General features: G+C 41.1%; 1 protein-coding gene across 2 annotated transcripts in view; it reads left to right on the top strand.

The window, feature by feature from the left end:
* LOC109918777 (transmembrane protease serine 9-like) overlaps window positions 1-13,770 on the top strand; it is a 33,472-nt gene extending 19,702 nt beyond the window's left edge. For both annotated transcript variants that reach the window (XM_048594952.1, XM_048594953.1), the window contains 4 exons: window positions 2,337-2,499; window positions 4,756-5,018; window positions 8,423-8,553; window positions 11,519-13,770. In XM_048594952.1, the coding sequence (XP_048450909.1) occupies window positions 2,337-2,499; window positions 4,756-5,018; window positions 8,423-8,553; window positions 11,519-11,680 (719 nt within the window). In that variant the 3' untranslated portion in view covers window positions 11,681-13,770. The remainder of the gene's footprint in view (window positions 1-2,336; window positions 2,500-4,755; window positions 5,019-8,422; window positions 8,554-11,518) is intronic.
* The last annotated feature ends 1,175 nt before the right edge of the window (window positions 13,771-14,945 follow it).

A 14,945-nucleotide genomic window follows, 5' to 3' on the forward strand; every position in this document is an offset into this window, starting at 1 on the left:
ATAGTAAATTTTTAGGCATCTCTAATCAAATGCCTTTTGGAAATCTAAGTACATAACTACAGGTTTCCTTCTCCCCGCCTTGCTTGTTACTTCCTCAAAAAAAAAGCTACAAAGCCATTTAACATGATTTCCCTTTCACAAAGTCATGTCAGCTCTACTTCTCCACATTATGATTTTCTAAGTATTTTCCATGGCCTTCTTTACAATGAAATTTCTCTGTGATAGATGTTAAACTGATTGACTTATGGTTTCTTGTTGAATAAAAATGTTACATTAGATATTTTCCAATCTGCTATGACCTTTCAATATGTGTGGAGTTTTGGAAGAATTTATCCAATGCATCTACTATCTCAGCAGCCACAAAGAGGCTCAGCCATCAGGTCCTGAGAAATTTTTAACATATAGGTCCAATAATTTTCCCAGCAGCTTTTCCCTGATGATGATGATTGTTTAAAATTCCACCCTTCTGTTCACTTCTTGATTTTCAAGTAGCCTTAAGAGGTTTTCTAGTCCTCCTACAGTGAAGAGACACCAAATATCTATTCAATGCCTCCCTAATTTCTTTGTTTTCCATTACCAGTTTCCCAGTCTCATTCTTAAAAGCACCAACACTAGTTAAATTATACTATTCCTATGGAAATAATTGTAAAAACACAGATTTTGTTTTACATTACTAGCTAACTTTCTCTCCTACGCTCCATGAATAATAGAGGAAGAAAATAAACTTTGCAGGTAAACTTACAAGCCTCATAATTTCCACTCTATCCATGCCATTTACAATTTTATAAACACCTATTAAGTCACCCCGTCAACCTCCTGCGATCCAGTGAAATCAAACCCAGTCTATCCAACCTTTCTTCACAGCCAAAACCCCCCATACCAGGCAACATCCTGATAAATCTTTTCTGTACCGTCTCCAAAGCAACCAAATCCTTCTGGTAGTGTGGTCACCAGAACTGTATGCAATAATCCGAGTGTGGCCTAACAAAAGTTCTGTAAAGCTGCAGCATAATTTGTCTATCCTTATACTCAATGCCTCTTCCAATGAAGGCAAGCATGCCATAAGCCTTTTTCACTACCTTATCTACCTGCACTGCAGATCCCTCTGTATATCAATACTCCTAAGGGTTCTGCATCACCTCACATTTGTCCAGATTAAACTCCATCTGCCATGTTTCAGCCCATGCCTCCAATTGATCTATATCCTGCTGTATCCTCTGACAATCCTCCTCACTGTCCGCAGCTCCACCAATCTTTGTATCGTCTGCAAACGTACTAATTAGACCAACTTTGTTTTCCTCTAAATCATTTATGTAGATCACGAATAGCAGAGGTCCCAGCACTGACCCCTGTAGAACACCACTAGTCATGGCCCTCCATTCCGAAAAGTATCCTTCCACCGCTAACCTCTGTCTCCTATGATTAAGCCAGTTCTGTAACTATCTTGCCAGCTCACCCCGATACCATGTGACTTCACCAGTCTGCCATGAGGGACCTTGTCAAAGGCTTTACTGAAGTCCATGTAGACAATATCAACCAGTTTTCCCTTATCAATCATCTTCGTTACCTCCTCAAAAAACTCAAACAACTTAATGAGGCATGTCCTCCCCCGTATTAAACTATGCCATCTATCGCTAATAAGTCCATTTGATTCAAATTCATATAGGTTTTGTCCCTGAGAATCTTTTCCAATAATTTCCCTACCACTGACATGAGACTCACAGACCTGTAATTTCCAGGATTATCCCTACTATCCTTCTTAAACAATGGAACAACAATTGGCTATTCTCCAATCCTTTGGGACCTCATCTATGGCCAAAGAGGATATGAAGATGTCTGTCAATGCTCCAGAAATTTGTTCTCTTGCCTCCCTCAATATTCTGGGATAGATCCCATCAGGACCCAGGGAGTCATCTACCTTAATACTTTTTAAGGTGGACAACACAGCTTCTTTTTTAATAGCAACTTGGCTTAGAAACTCGACACTCCCTTCTCTGAGATCATCTTCTACCAATTCCTTCTCTTTGGTGAATACCAACACAAAGTATTTGTTCAGGACCTCACCTGCCTTTTCTGGCTCCACACATAGATTCCCTCCTTTGTCCTTGAGTAGGCCAACCTTTTCCCTGGTTACCCTCTTGCTTTTTATGTGTGTATAAAAAGCCTTTAGATTTTCCTTAATTCTGTTTGCTAATGACTTTTCATGACCCCTCTTAGCCCTTCTAATTCCTTGTTTAAGTTCTTTGATAGACAGGGAATTGTTCATTTTTCTTTCTTTTCGAATTACTGATTTGAATCAATGAATCAGACTCTAAACATTTTTGTATGTTACACAGCTTGTGGCTCCAGACCTGCTTTTTCCAGTAGGATTGTTGGTGGGACAAACTCAGTAAATGGTGAATGGCCTTGGCAAGTTAGTCTCCAAATCAAATCACACATCTGTGGCGCCTCCATCATCTCTGACAGATGGCTCATCTCTGCAGCTCACTGTTTTCATGAGTAAGCGCATTATTGATTTTTCATTTGTACAGTTTAATAGGAGACATGACAACTTTAGTTAGCTTTGCTGATTGAACTTTGCATTTCAAATAATATTTTTACGAAGATCTGCATGAAAGCCCACAGATTAAGCCTTCAGATTTGGGCTTTGAAGGTGAAAAGGGAGAATCAACAAGAAATTGACGCAAGGATTGTAAGTGGTGGGTCCTTTTCAGAGGAGTCACGATGGAGTGAGAGAAATGGGGTTATCCAGGAACTGCAAGGACTGGTTTAAGGATGCTTACTCTTTGAAATTGAAGTTAACTCCTTGGATTCAGAAACTCAATGCACGCTGGCCTTATTTAATTAACAGTGCTATATTCTGAAAGGTGATTGAGTCATCAGAGGTTGCTTAGCTATTAGAAATTGAATTACACAAAATGTATGAATGAATAGAGCAATGTTCAATTAAATTGAATCTTAATGCACAATGGAATGCACAGCATATGTATTCCATGCAAGATATTGATGAAGTTCACAATGAATTAAAAAATAACATAAATGGCTTTAGTAGACTCAGGGTTAAACTGTCCAAAATTTAAGACTGATGTCAGGAAGTCCTAGTTCTCAAAAAGGATTTATTAACAAATGGGACAAGGCTTCAAGTAGGGTAATGGAAGTGAATTGCTCAAGAACCTGGAGGACTATCGGATACTTCTTGATAGTTGAATTAAGGGGCCACACTGCCTTCCTCACTTCTCTGTATCCTAGATAACCTTGTAATCTAGAAGCAAGAAATAATTCCATGGAGTGGAATTTTCTTAATCATTCCTTTTTCAAAACCCATTCATCGAATTGTCTGATTTGCTATCTTATTAGCAGATTGATGAGTATGAAGCAAAACTGAGAGGAACTGACATGATAGGAGGGTGGTCATTCTCATTGCCCTGCTAGCTTCAAAGCAAAGGCATTGACATCAAGCAGCACAGTATCATAGAATCCCCACAGTGTGGAAATAGGCCATTTAGCCCAACAAGTCCACACCGACCCTCTGAAGAGCAACCCACCCAGACCCATCCCCCCACCCTATCCCTCTAACCCTGCATTTCCCATGGCTAATGCACCTAACCTACACATCCCTGAACACTATGGGGAATTTGGTAAGGCCAATCCACCTAACATGCACATGTTTAGACTGTGGGAGGAAACTGAGCATTCAGCAGAAACCTACGCAGACACAGGGAGAATGTGCAAACTCTGCACAAACAGTCGCCCAAGGTTGGAAGCAAACACAGGTCCCTGGCGCTGTGAGACAGCAGTGCTAACCACTGAGCCATGATTAACCATGCTTATGGCCTCATGCATTGGTCATGTCATGCAGCATTTAATATCAACTGTAACGCACAAGTTAAGTTCATGACTTTGCGTACAATCCCATAAATTGTGATGCAAGAATAAAGTTTTACTTGGCGGTCATATATACAAAACGGAACTACAACAAACTTGGAAAGGAAGCATTGTTGAGCTGTGAAGAAAGAGCAGGGGAGTGAAGCTAATTTCAAAGCACCAACAGTGGTGTAATGGACCAAATGACATTCTTCTGGTCTGTAAATTTGTATGTAGTTTTATGAGTCAATCTTCCAAATGATATGCATTATTATCGTTCCATCGAGTCCATATGATGTAGAAGGAGATGTGAGCAACTGGGATTCATACTGTACATTGATGTACCAGCCAGTAGAACATGACTTTGTACAATAGTGTAAGATGGGCAGTAGCAAGCTGGAGTTACTTCTTTCTCATTTTGTACTTTTGTTGATAATGAGATGAAAAACCAGCTATTAGTTCACATTTAGTCTCTTTTTGAAACACCTCATTTTTGGTTAAAAAATACAGCAGATTTTCATTTTAAGACATTGTTGTCTCAAGCATGAATTGCTTCAGTACGAGTTTCAGATCTAAAAATCTTAGCAAAACAAGGTGAACTAACAAACTGAAAATTAAAAATGCTGGAGATCACAACGGGTCAGGCAGCATCCATGAAGAGAGAGCAATCAGAACTTTGATGAACAGTCACCTAGATTCAAAACATTACCTTGCCCTCTCTCCATGGATGCTGCCTGACCCGCTGTGATCTCCAGCACTTTTGTTTTCAGTTCAGATTCCAGCATCTAATAATTTGCTCCTGAAGTAATATAAAGTTGTGAATGCTGATGGAGGTTAATTTAATGCTTGTCATGACATGATTGTTCATTTATTGCCCCTGTTTATTTAAAGTTCAACAAACAACCCATCAATATGGAGAGCATTGATCGGAACAAATGATGTAGAAAGCGGTACTGTCCGAACTATTGAAACAATTATCGTCCATCCACAGCACCGACAAACCACAAATGACTATGACATTGCAGTGCTGAAACTTTCATCCCCTCTGAACTTTGCAGCTAACATTCAGCCAATTTGTCTTCCATCGAGTGACCACGTCTTCCATGCTGGGGACAGCTGCATAATCACAGGATGGGGCACTCTTTCATTTGAAGGTTAGTTCACAAAAGTTTGATTTATTGTAAAGTTATAGAGTGTAACTAAAGCTGCAGTAGATGAATATATAAAAACTGAAAGAACTGCGGATGCTGTAAACAGAAACAAAAACAAAGTTGCTGGAAAAGCCCAGCAGGTCTGGCAGCATCTGTGAAGGAAAAAACAGAGTTAACGTTTCGGGTCCGGTGACCCTTCCTCAGAACTAGATAAATATATGTTGGCTTAGTGCCTGTTTCATGCTCTGAATGTGCAAAATACAACGATGCATTACTTTGATGTGCTATTTCTTCATACTGAGTGAAGACATAAGGTAAAATTATTATCAAATGATGCATATTAAGAGAAGTTCAAACTCAAAAGTATCCAAATTAGAACCATCAGTGTTGATTTACTAAATGACAAAATCAGACCTGATTTAGGCTATATTCAGAGAGATACTAATTATGTAACCTCATTAATGGTGATTAAACTTTTACACTTTTTATTTACAAGTCTGAAAATTAATGCATTTTTCTCAAGAAAAGAAAAGAAAATTTTCAAACAATGGTACTATCTTAGCAGTATAAATCAGCCTCCAACCCAGTGATTACACAACGCATGGGTATTCAATTTAAGGATGGTTCTGTTCATGGCTGGGTATTTTTAATCAATCTATTCATGAATGTTATGACACACCTCTGGGGCAAGTGGGACTTGAACCTAGCCTTTCTTGCCCCAGAGATAAAGATCCTATCACTGTGCCTCAAGACACCTTGACTCACTTGATAAACTCATCTAAGTCATTAATAAAATTGGCTTAGATATTTTCAGAGAAAGAAAAATTTAAGTAATTAAATTATTCAGCTTAAATGTTAGCTCTTGATAACAAAACGGATCTGCATCAAATTGTTTTGCCTGCTAGTAAACAGATCATCCTTTGTCTTTTTTTGTCAGGTTTCAGGTGTCACCACCAGCAAAAACATCTTCCCATGCTCTCCCCTTTCAGCATTCTAAAAAGGACCCTTGGGTCCACTTCTCATTCATGACTAACACTCACTCCTTCCCCTTTCCTAAGGCAATCTCCTATGCAAGCATGAGAGGTGTAACATCTGACTTTCATCTCCTTCCTTCTTACCATTTAAGGCCACAAACACTCCTTCCAAGTGAAACAGTGAATTAGTCATACTTATTTCATTTTGTATGTTGCATTTGCTCTCAAATTAAAATTTCTTCAGTTTTTCCAATTTCCTCAACAAGTTTGTTAATGGACAATAACCGTATTGGAATCTGGGATAAATCTCCTGCAGTCTCTATACATTTGACAAAGAAGAGTCATTTTCATCATGTTTTAGTGACAGGGAATTTCATAGTGCCTTGAACTTCAGCATCTCTAGACCACACTCAATCTTGGCCCACAACTGATTCCAAATGGGATGATTTGGTTCTGACAAACTGACCTTTTGCAAAATTTATCGCCAAATCAGTTATATGTGATCAATCAAATAGTGCACTTGTGCGTGTTCCTGTAGAATATCAATATTAACAGCACAGTTGAGTAAGCACAAAGGTGGCTGGTGCAATCATCTTTCATCAGTTTACAGTCTGTAGAATCCATACAGTGTGGAAACAGGCCATTCGGTCCAACAAGTCCACACCTACCCTCTGCAGAGCATCCCTCCCAGATCATTCCCCTATCCTTTCCCTGTAACCCTATATTTCCCCATGGCTAATGCACTACACATCCCTGAACACTATGGGCAATTTAGCATGGCCAAACCAACTCGCCTCCACATCTTTAGACTGTGGGAGGAAACCGGAGCACCCAGTGGAAACCTACGCAGACACGGGGAGAACATGCAAACTCCACACATACAGTTGCCAGAGGGTGGAATTGAACCAGGCCCCTGGCGCTGAGAGGTAGCAGTGCTAACCATTGAGACACTGTGCCGCCCTGATTATGATGACATATGCCACCTAGAATTAGGAAAGCAGAGACTTATTTGGCTTGTTCTGTTAGTGGAACTTATCAATAACCATTGAGCAATATGATCCTGTTAAAATTTTCTGAATTTTTGACTCTGTCAATGGGAGCGGATGTTACTGGTAACTGAAGAGTGAAATAAGATGTCTCAGAAGGAATATCCCCTTCAGTCTGCTGAAATGAGACAGCTGCAAAAAGGTTGTTTGGTGGTGGCATCATGGTGAAGCTGGTGAAAATGGTGGACAATTATACATTGAGTATGGAGGCTAATAGGGTGGAAGATGAGGACAAGGGGGACCCTATCATGATTCTGGGAGGGAGGTGAAGGAGTGAGGGTAGAGGAGCAAGAAATTGATTGGATTCCATCCAAATGTTGGGACACATTCTGCTTTACCTTGCATCCATTCTTGCCTGGACAAAGCCAAATGATGTGTTTTATATTATGGTGTGATCTGCCTAGCACTCATTGAACTGACAAAGTTCTGTCAAGGAAACAGACAAAGTGCCGATTAATGCTGAAATTTTAATTTAGACTGTCTGATTAGAACCTTGGGGAATGCTTGTTAACATTTCAAAATATGTAATAATTTCCTTAAAGTTTGACCTTTGGCTGACCTGGCAGATACAAGGCTGTTGCAATTAGGGAATAGCAACATCAGTTCCATTTTCAAGTTGTGTAAAAGTTTATCAGTCAGCATTGTTTAGTGTCTCAGTTCCTATTACCAGCAATAAATTAGACCATAAATAGCATCCATTCCAAAGATGATATTAGCTCCATGTCATTCATTCAGGTAAACTCAGAAGAGCCAATGGAACTATTTCAAAGAACAGCAGGGTATTCCTCCTCTTACTGATCTGCCAATATTTACTGCTCAACCTGCAAAACTTAATTCTTAAGAAGTGGTTTGTTAATTTATCTAACTGCTGCTTGTGGGAGTTGCTGTGCGTGAATTGGATGTTGAATGTCCTACATTACAGCAGTTAGTATACTTCAACATACTTTATTGGCTGTAAAGGACAAAAGGCACAATATAAATGCAAATTCTTAGTGTTAATTGTAGGTGTCTTCTCCAAAGAATGGGGGATTTCAAGACTAGGGGTCACATTTTTAAGGGTGGAGGAGAGAGATTTATAAAAGACATGAGGGGCAAAATTTTTACACAGAGGGTGGTTCGCGTGTGGAATGAACTTCCTGAGGAAGTGGTGGATGTGGGCACAGTTACAATGTTTAAAAGATATTTGGATAAGTCCATGAGGAGGAAAGGTTTGGAGGGATATGGGCCAGGAGCAGGCAGGTGGGACTAGTTTAGTTTGGGATTATGGTCGGAACGGACTGGTTGGACTGAAGGGTCTGTTTCTGTGCTGTATGACTCTATGCAGCACCTTTTAAGGAAATCTTCAGAACATGAAACACAGGGCAAAATTCTTATTTCCTTTCTCCAGGCTCACTGCCACAAATCCTTCAAAAAGCAAATGTGGACATCATCGCTGACAGCACATGCAGGAGAATCTATCGAATTACTGAAAGAATGCTGTGTGCTGGCTTCTTAACAGGAGGAGTCGATTCCTGTGAGGTAACTTTTAACCCAATATTTTAAAATATTGAGCAAAAAAAATCATACAGGATCAGTAGGTGTATAAATGGGGCAGAGAGTATAGAAGTGAGGATGGTATCCTAAACCTGGGTAAGTCACTGGTAAAACTCAACTAAACCATTATGTTCAATTTTATGGGGAAGAATTGAGACACATGCACAGGATGAAAGGTGGCTTCTGCACCTACACCTCTCGACAGTGTGACCTGTTTGGCAATTTTACCACAAGAACCTCCAAACTGGCGGCCTGTTACCGTCCCTTTAAGGTTAGTGGACTGGATCCTCATGTTGTCAGTGCAATAACTAGGCAAAAAAATGTGATCTGGGGACCAAGTGTTAGAGGGGAAACCCCTCCAAGTAGATTAGTGGGACCAGGAGGCTGTCTTCACTGCCTACGGTCCCTCTTTCCCACAGTTAACCTTCCCCCACCTTCTTGCTAAAGCTGCCTCTGGGGGGAGCCTACATTTAGCTGGGGGATGGGAGTGGAGGGTATTATTGCTTTTGTCAATGGAACAATGAAGGAGCTCCTGCTTGGACTTTAATTATGGAAAATATCTGCCTACCTCTCATAGCATCTGGCCTTTCCACTTCTGTTTGTGCTGTCTGTAAAATACCTCAGTGGTAGGATTGTATCAAGGAGCCAGTCCCGCATTCTACCCCGCAATTTCACTGGAGCCAGTAAAACCCTGACCTAACTAGGAACACAGCAGGAAGGACGTCAAGGCCTTGGAGAGCTAATACAGGAGATTTCCTAGAATGGTACCACAAAGCAGGAGTTCAGTTATGTGGTGGTACTGGATCTTCTCCTTAGAACAGAAAAGTTTAAAGACATATTTATTTAATGGCAGCAATCAACATATAGATGGTTTTGTTAGAGTAAGGACAAGACTAGGTATCAAATTTTCCTGAATACAAAGCATCCAGGAAAGTATGGAAAGGGAGACAGGAGGATTATTGACAAAGAGAACATTGCAGTGATGATGAAAGAGAATGTTGCTGAGGAAAAATGATGTTCCTGAATGGATGAAGGCATTTGGCTAGAGCAAATGAACAAAAGAAAATGATACAACTACATTGCTTGGTGCAGCTTATAGGTCACAAATCAGTGGTACGGATGTAGAAAAATAAGTTTGCAATGGAATTACAGACATGAGCAAGATTAAAAGGATCGTTATAATAGAGAACATTAATTATCCAAATATAAACTGGATAGTAGCTGCATAAAGCCAGAGAGGAACAATAGTTCTAAGAGTGCTTTCGGCAACGTTTGTACAGCAGTATGTTTCCAGTCCAATGAGAAAGGAGGACCAGCTACACCTGGTTCACAGGAATGAGGTAGGCCACATAAGTCAAGCATCAGTAGGGGAATGTTATTTCGACCATGAACGTGTCCAAAGAAAAAACAAATCCAGAGTCCTTGGATGACAAAAGAGAAAGAAATGAAGGCGAAGAAGAAATGGTGTGCTCACAACAGATGTCAGGTGGAAAATGCAATCAAGAACCAGGCTCAAAGGAGGATTCGAAAGTAAATTAAGAAGCATAAAGGAAGTATGAGGACAGGCAGGCAACCAACAGAAATGAGAATCCAAACATTTTCCACCTACATGCACTGGAGTCCATGGGTTGTGAACGGGTTCCATTCAGGAGTCTGTTTGCAAGTCGATTTTATTCAAGTTGGAACACAGTGCAGGACAATATAAAGGAGCTATTTGTAAGTCTAGGAAATATCCATATGTCAGGTCTGTAAAATTACATCCCTCTATGGCATCGTGTTTGTAAGCACAAAGGTGTGTAAGTCAGAAATCCATAAATCGAGGACTCCCTGTAAATAGTGGAAGTTGGGAAATGGAGGAGTGGCAATAATTAGGAACCAAAAAGGGATTGTATGCATGAAGGTGAGATAATGGCTGATGCATTGAATGATACTTACACTAGGCAAGATGAAACAGGAGGCTGTTCAGGCTCTTGCAGGGTTTAAAACTGATAAGGAGGAAGTGTGGGTACGCGATCTGTACCTAAAGTTTGAAGAAGCCAGAACTGGATGAGATGCACAGGATGAGAAGGATAACAAAAGAAGAGAAAGTAAAATTTACAGAGGCAGTTTCCAGTCCTTCTTAAACTCAATGGTGGTAACAGAGGACTGGAGAATTACAAATGTTCACCATTTGCTCAAAATAATTTATAAAATTAAGCCTAGAAACTAAAGGGCTGTCAATTTGCTCTGCAGTGGGAGGGATGCTTCTAGAATTTATAATTTGACAAATTAATAGTCACTTGGGCAAATACAACCTAACTATAGAAGTACAGTATAGATTTGTTAAAGGCAAATCATGTTTCCCTAATTACTTGAGATTTTTTGAGCTGACAGGTTGATGAGCATTGTTATATTATGGCACAGACTCAAGACCAGATGGTTACAGTCATACAGAATGGATATTCTGTCAGTTGTTCTGGGTGTGTGCTAAGATGGGGCTAGAGTTTGATGAGAGGACAACCATACAGGTGAGGATGTACGTAATGTGAAGAGTTTGGTAAGATACGGTGAGAGATCGCACTGGGCCTCACGGCACAAACCCCTCTGAAAAGCTCAAAGCGATTGACACTTAGCCAAAAGATCATTAGAAATAAGATATGGAATAGGCTATTCAACCTTCAAGCCTGGTCCACTATTCAGTAGGATTATGGCTGATCTGGTATTCCTTACGTCCTCTTTCCATCTAACCCTTGATTCTCCTACTGATCGAGAATCTATCTATTTTACCTTTAAATATACACAAGAGCTGTACCCCTACAGCTCTCTGTGGTAGGGAGTTCCAAAGACTCACAACCCTCTGAAAAAGAAATTCCTCCTCATCTCAAACTTAAAATGGCTCCCCTTAAATCTCAAACCATGCCCTCTGCCAATAATCAAACACAATTTTGATTCTGCTTTGTTTTTATCCCAGGGTGACTCCGGAGGTCCATTAGCCTGTATGCAACCTGATGGAATTTGGCTTCTTGCTGGAATTGTGAGCTTTGGTTTTGAATGCGCCAGACCTAACTTCCCAGGAGTCTATGCTCGGGTAACAGCTCTGCGAGACTGGGTGCAGGAGCAGACTGGAGTGTAAAGAAATGGTCCAATTTGTACTGTTCCTGAACTAATGATCATTCTCCACTCACAGATTATGACTTGATTCCGATTGACTACTTATTATAATGCAGTGTGGTCCCGCTGCCGCATTTTCAGAAAACAATGTGACTTTACTTTTTAAACCTGTGTTTTCAACTTTGGATGGGATTTTACCAGCCACGTGGAATGGACTGAGAGGAATAGGGGAGCAGGGAAAGTTCTGAGGAGTTGTATCAGGAGGGCTTCCCAACATAATCCACAGTCAGGGAAAATTCCCAGTGGCAGGACCACTGGATTGTGTGCGGATGGCCAATTTAAAAATGTACAGGAGTGATTAAGGCACATTCCAGGAAGTGCAGCCCTCATGCACACAAAGGGTCACTGTAAAGGGGAAACTTGAGGTCTTTATGAAGTCATCCTCCATGCAACATCCCAGAGAATCATCAGAGCTGGAGGTTGGGGTGTTTTGGTTACATACAGCGAATATGTCTGCCCAGCTCCAAACAACCATCCAGCAGACCCTGCCTATTAATCTCATCAGAATTTTAAATTAAACCTCTCCAAGGCCTCACAATCTCTTGAGATGCCTCAATGGTGCCCACTTTACCTAGTGAGCTCAGATTTAGCCAGAAGCAACGAGAAGCTGCCCTTATTTGTGACATGTCTGGGGGAGTAAAATAGGAGGACCCCCCCCATCCCATTCTGACAGCAGGGTTGGGGGTTTAGAGGTGGGATCCAAAAGCCCATGGCGAAATCCTGCCTGTTACATTTGAGTTTAAAATCCTGGGCACTTTATTTTTGTGGACATTGCTGAATTAGAGAATGAGGTCACTTTTAAAATGAGCTCTAAATCAGTGAGTGACATCTGAGAGTAACAATTCTCAGCCCTTGTGATTAGTTTGTGTTCATCTTGTGCACTCCCAAACTCCTTTGCCACACAGTTAGTGGCTGAGCCTTCAGGTGCCTGGGGCACTAACTATGGAACTCCCTCCCCGAAAGAAAGATGTTCAGAACATTTAAATGCAATTAATCGCCCTCAATCTTTGCACAAGAGTATAACATCATTATGCTGTGGCGTTTGTACTCCCCCACCAGTGGAGTTGAGTACAGGAAGAGGGTAGGGGCATGTTAAATCCAGAGAGTGATCTCTCCCTGCCTACCCATCCACCATGATTTTTATCAGTGGCAGATTTGGTATTGGATTCCCTGCTGTCCAACAGTGGGTCATCTGAGGACTTTCACTGGGGAACCAATAACCACTCAATTGCTTCATCCTGCCACCATTGGGCTTGAACCAGCAGCTTTCCCTGCGTAAGGTCTCATGGTGTGCATGAAGGAGGTCCCTCCTTAACTTGCACCCAGGGGTCCATCAAACGGAGTAAACATGCCATCACTCTGCCCACATCCCTCAGCTCCCCATCACTCCGTGATGTCCTTCCAAATGCTGGCTGAGAAAGCTTAGATCCATTGCCCAATTGCAGTAACAGCAGTGTCCACAATGGTTCTGCAAATTCATGAGATCTTCTGACTTCTGACTGACCAGCAGCTCAAGGCAGAAATCTCACCTTCCAACCTTAACAGTCAATCAACTGCTAATTCACTGTGAGATGTCTGTGCTTCCCCAAGACCACATACTCATTTAATTCTACATGCCACTGTCTAATCCAATTCATTCTGCTCCCAATGTCTTGTGGACTAACCTTCATTACTTCGTCCTGTTGCATTCCCTGTACTTTTTAAATATAAAGTCAAAGTGAACAAAAACAGTAATTGCTGACAAAACACATCACATCTGGTAACATATGTAGGAAGGAAGCAGAGTTAGTGTTTTGAGTCCAGTGACCCTTCGTCAGAATTACTTTGAATCTCAGGGAAACCTGCACACTATTTCTGTGTAGTTATTTTACCACTGATCTCAATGGTATGCAAAATTGCAAGAAAAATCATACTAACTATTAACAAAAGGATACAGTGCAAATAAGTGTATCAACTAATTGTTACTGCCATTCCTGATGGTGTTAATAAGTTGAATTAACTTTGTTGTAAAGAAGGAATAAATTTTCAGGAATAAAGTGAATAAAGCATAAATGTGCCATATCATCTGGTATGTGTCAAGTATTGTCAGTTGAATAATAATCACATAGTTATTGAGGATAATGTAGTACTGTGGCTATTCTTTCCATTTTACACAGAGTAGAATATTCCTGTCCTGATGTGGCATGAGCAATGGTGAGAAATTTGAGAAAATTCTGAGAGAAAAAAAATTATCAGGATCTCAATGTTGAGAAAAGGTTTCGCAACTCGCCCCCAAACCCTAAGTGCTGACTTCAGAATCTCACAATTGAGTGATGACTCGCTTATTTCCATACATTTCATAGTGTCAAAAAGCATAGAAACAGGCCCTTCAGCCTACCATGTCTAGGCTGACCAACAAATACCAAACTACATTAATTCCATTTACTTGGTACTTGGTCCGTGGCCTTACCATGCCCTGGCATTTTAAGTACTCGTCCAGATACTTCTTTGCATCTCATTAATGCCCCGTCTAAGATTTATACGTCACTTCCAACTCTCCTTTCTTTCCCTGGAGAACTAGATGGTGCCAATTCCCGACATGTAAATCCGAGTGGGGTACCTGTTGACTGGAGCTTGCAGCCATCAACCAAATGTTTCTTCACAACAATATCCCTGCATGCTCCATGGCCCCCATCCTCCTCTACCTCTTGCCTACACTATTTAGCATCAGTAAACCACCAGCCTCACCGCACCACCTGCTCATGGATCAACTCACACTCCACGTCAGCCCTTCAACACTTTACTTTGAATCTCAGGGGAACCTACAACTTGTATGCTCGTGCCTGAACATTTTGTGAGCAGGGACATACATGCATCCCATACATCTGCACAGCTGCATCTTACAGCTCTGACCTTGTTTTCTTAGTGCTTACTCGGAGGCTGCCAGGCTCTGTCCACTTCACGTTGCTTTCTCAGCACACTCTCACTGACTTCAGCACTGCATTACAGGCTGCCAACCTCTGTATGGGCCACACTTTTTTATCACACAGGATCTTTAATGCTCAGTTACAGGCAGACAACCTCTATTGCTTCGAGACATAGAGTCATACAGCACAGAAACAGACCCATTGTTGCATTGTTTTTAGCGGACAGGGAAATGTGGGAGGCTTGTTATGGTGAGGTGCACTGAAAAATGAAGGGGGTAACATGTCGATGGTGTGTGGCACTCTGTTAAGTCAATGTCACGC

The sequence above is a fragment of the Rhincodon typus genome, chromosome 3, assembly GCF_021869965.1.
Source record: "Rhincodon typus isolate 14 chromosome 3, sRhiTyp1.1, whole genome shotgun sequence".
Lineage (NCBI taxonomy): Eukaryota > Metazoa > Chordata > Chondrichthyes > Orectolobiformes > Rhincodontidae > Rhincodon > Rhincodon typus.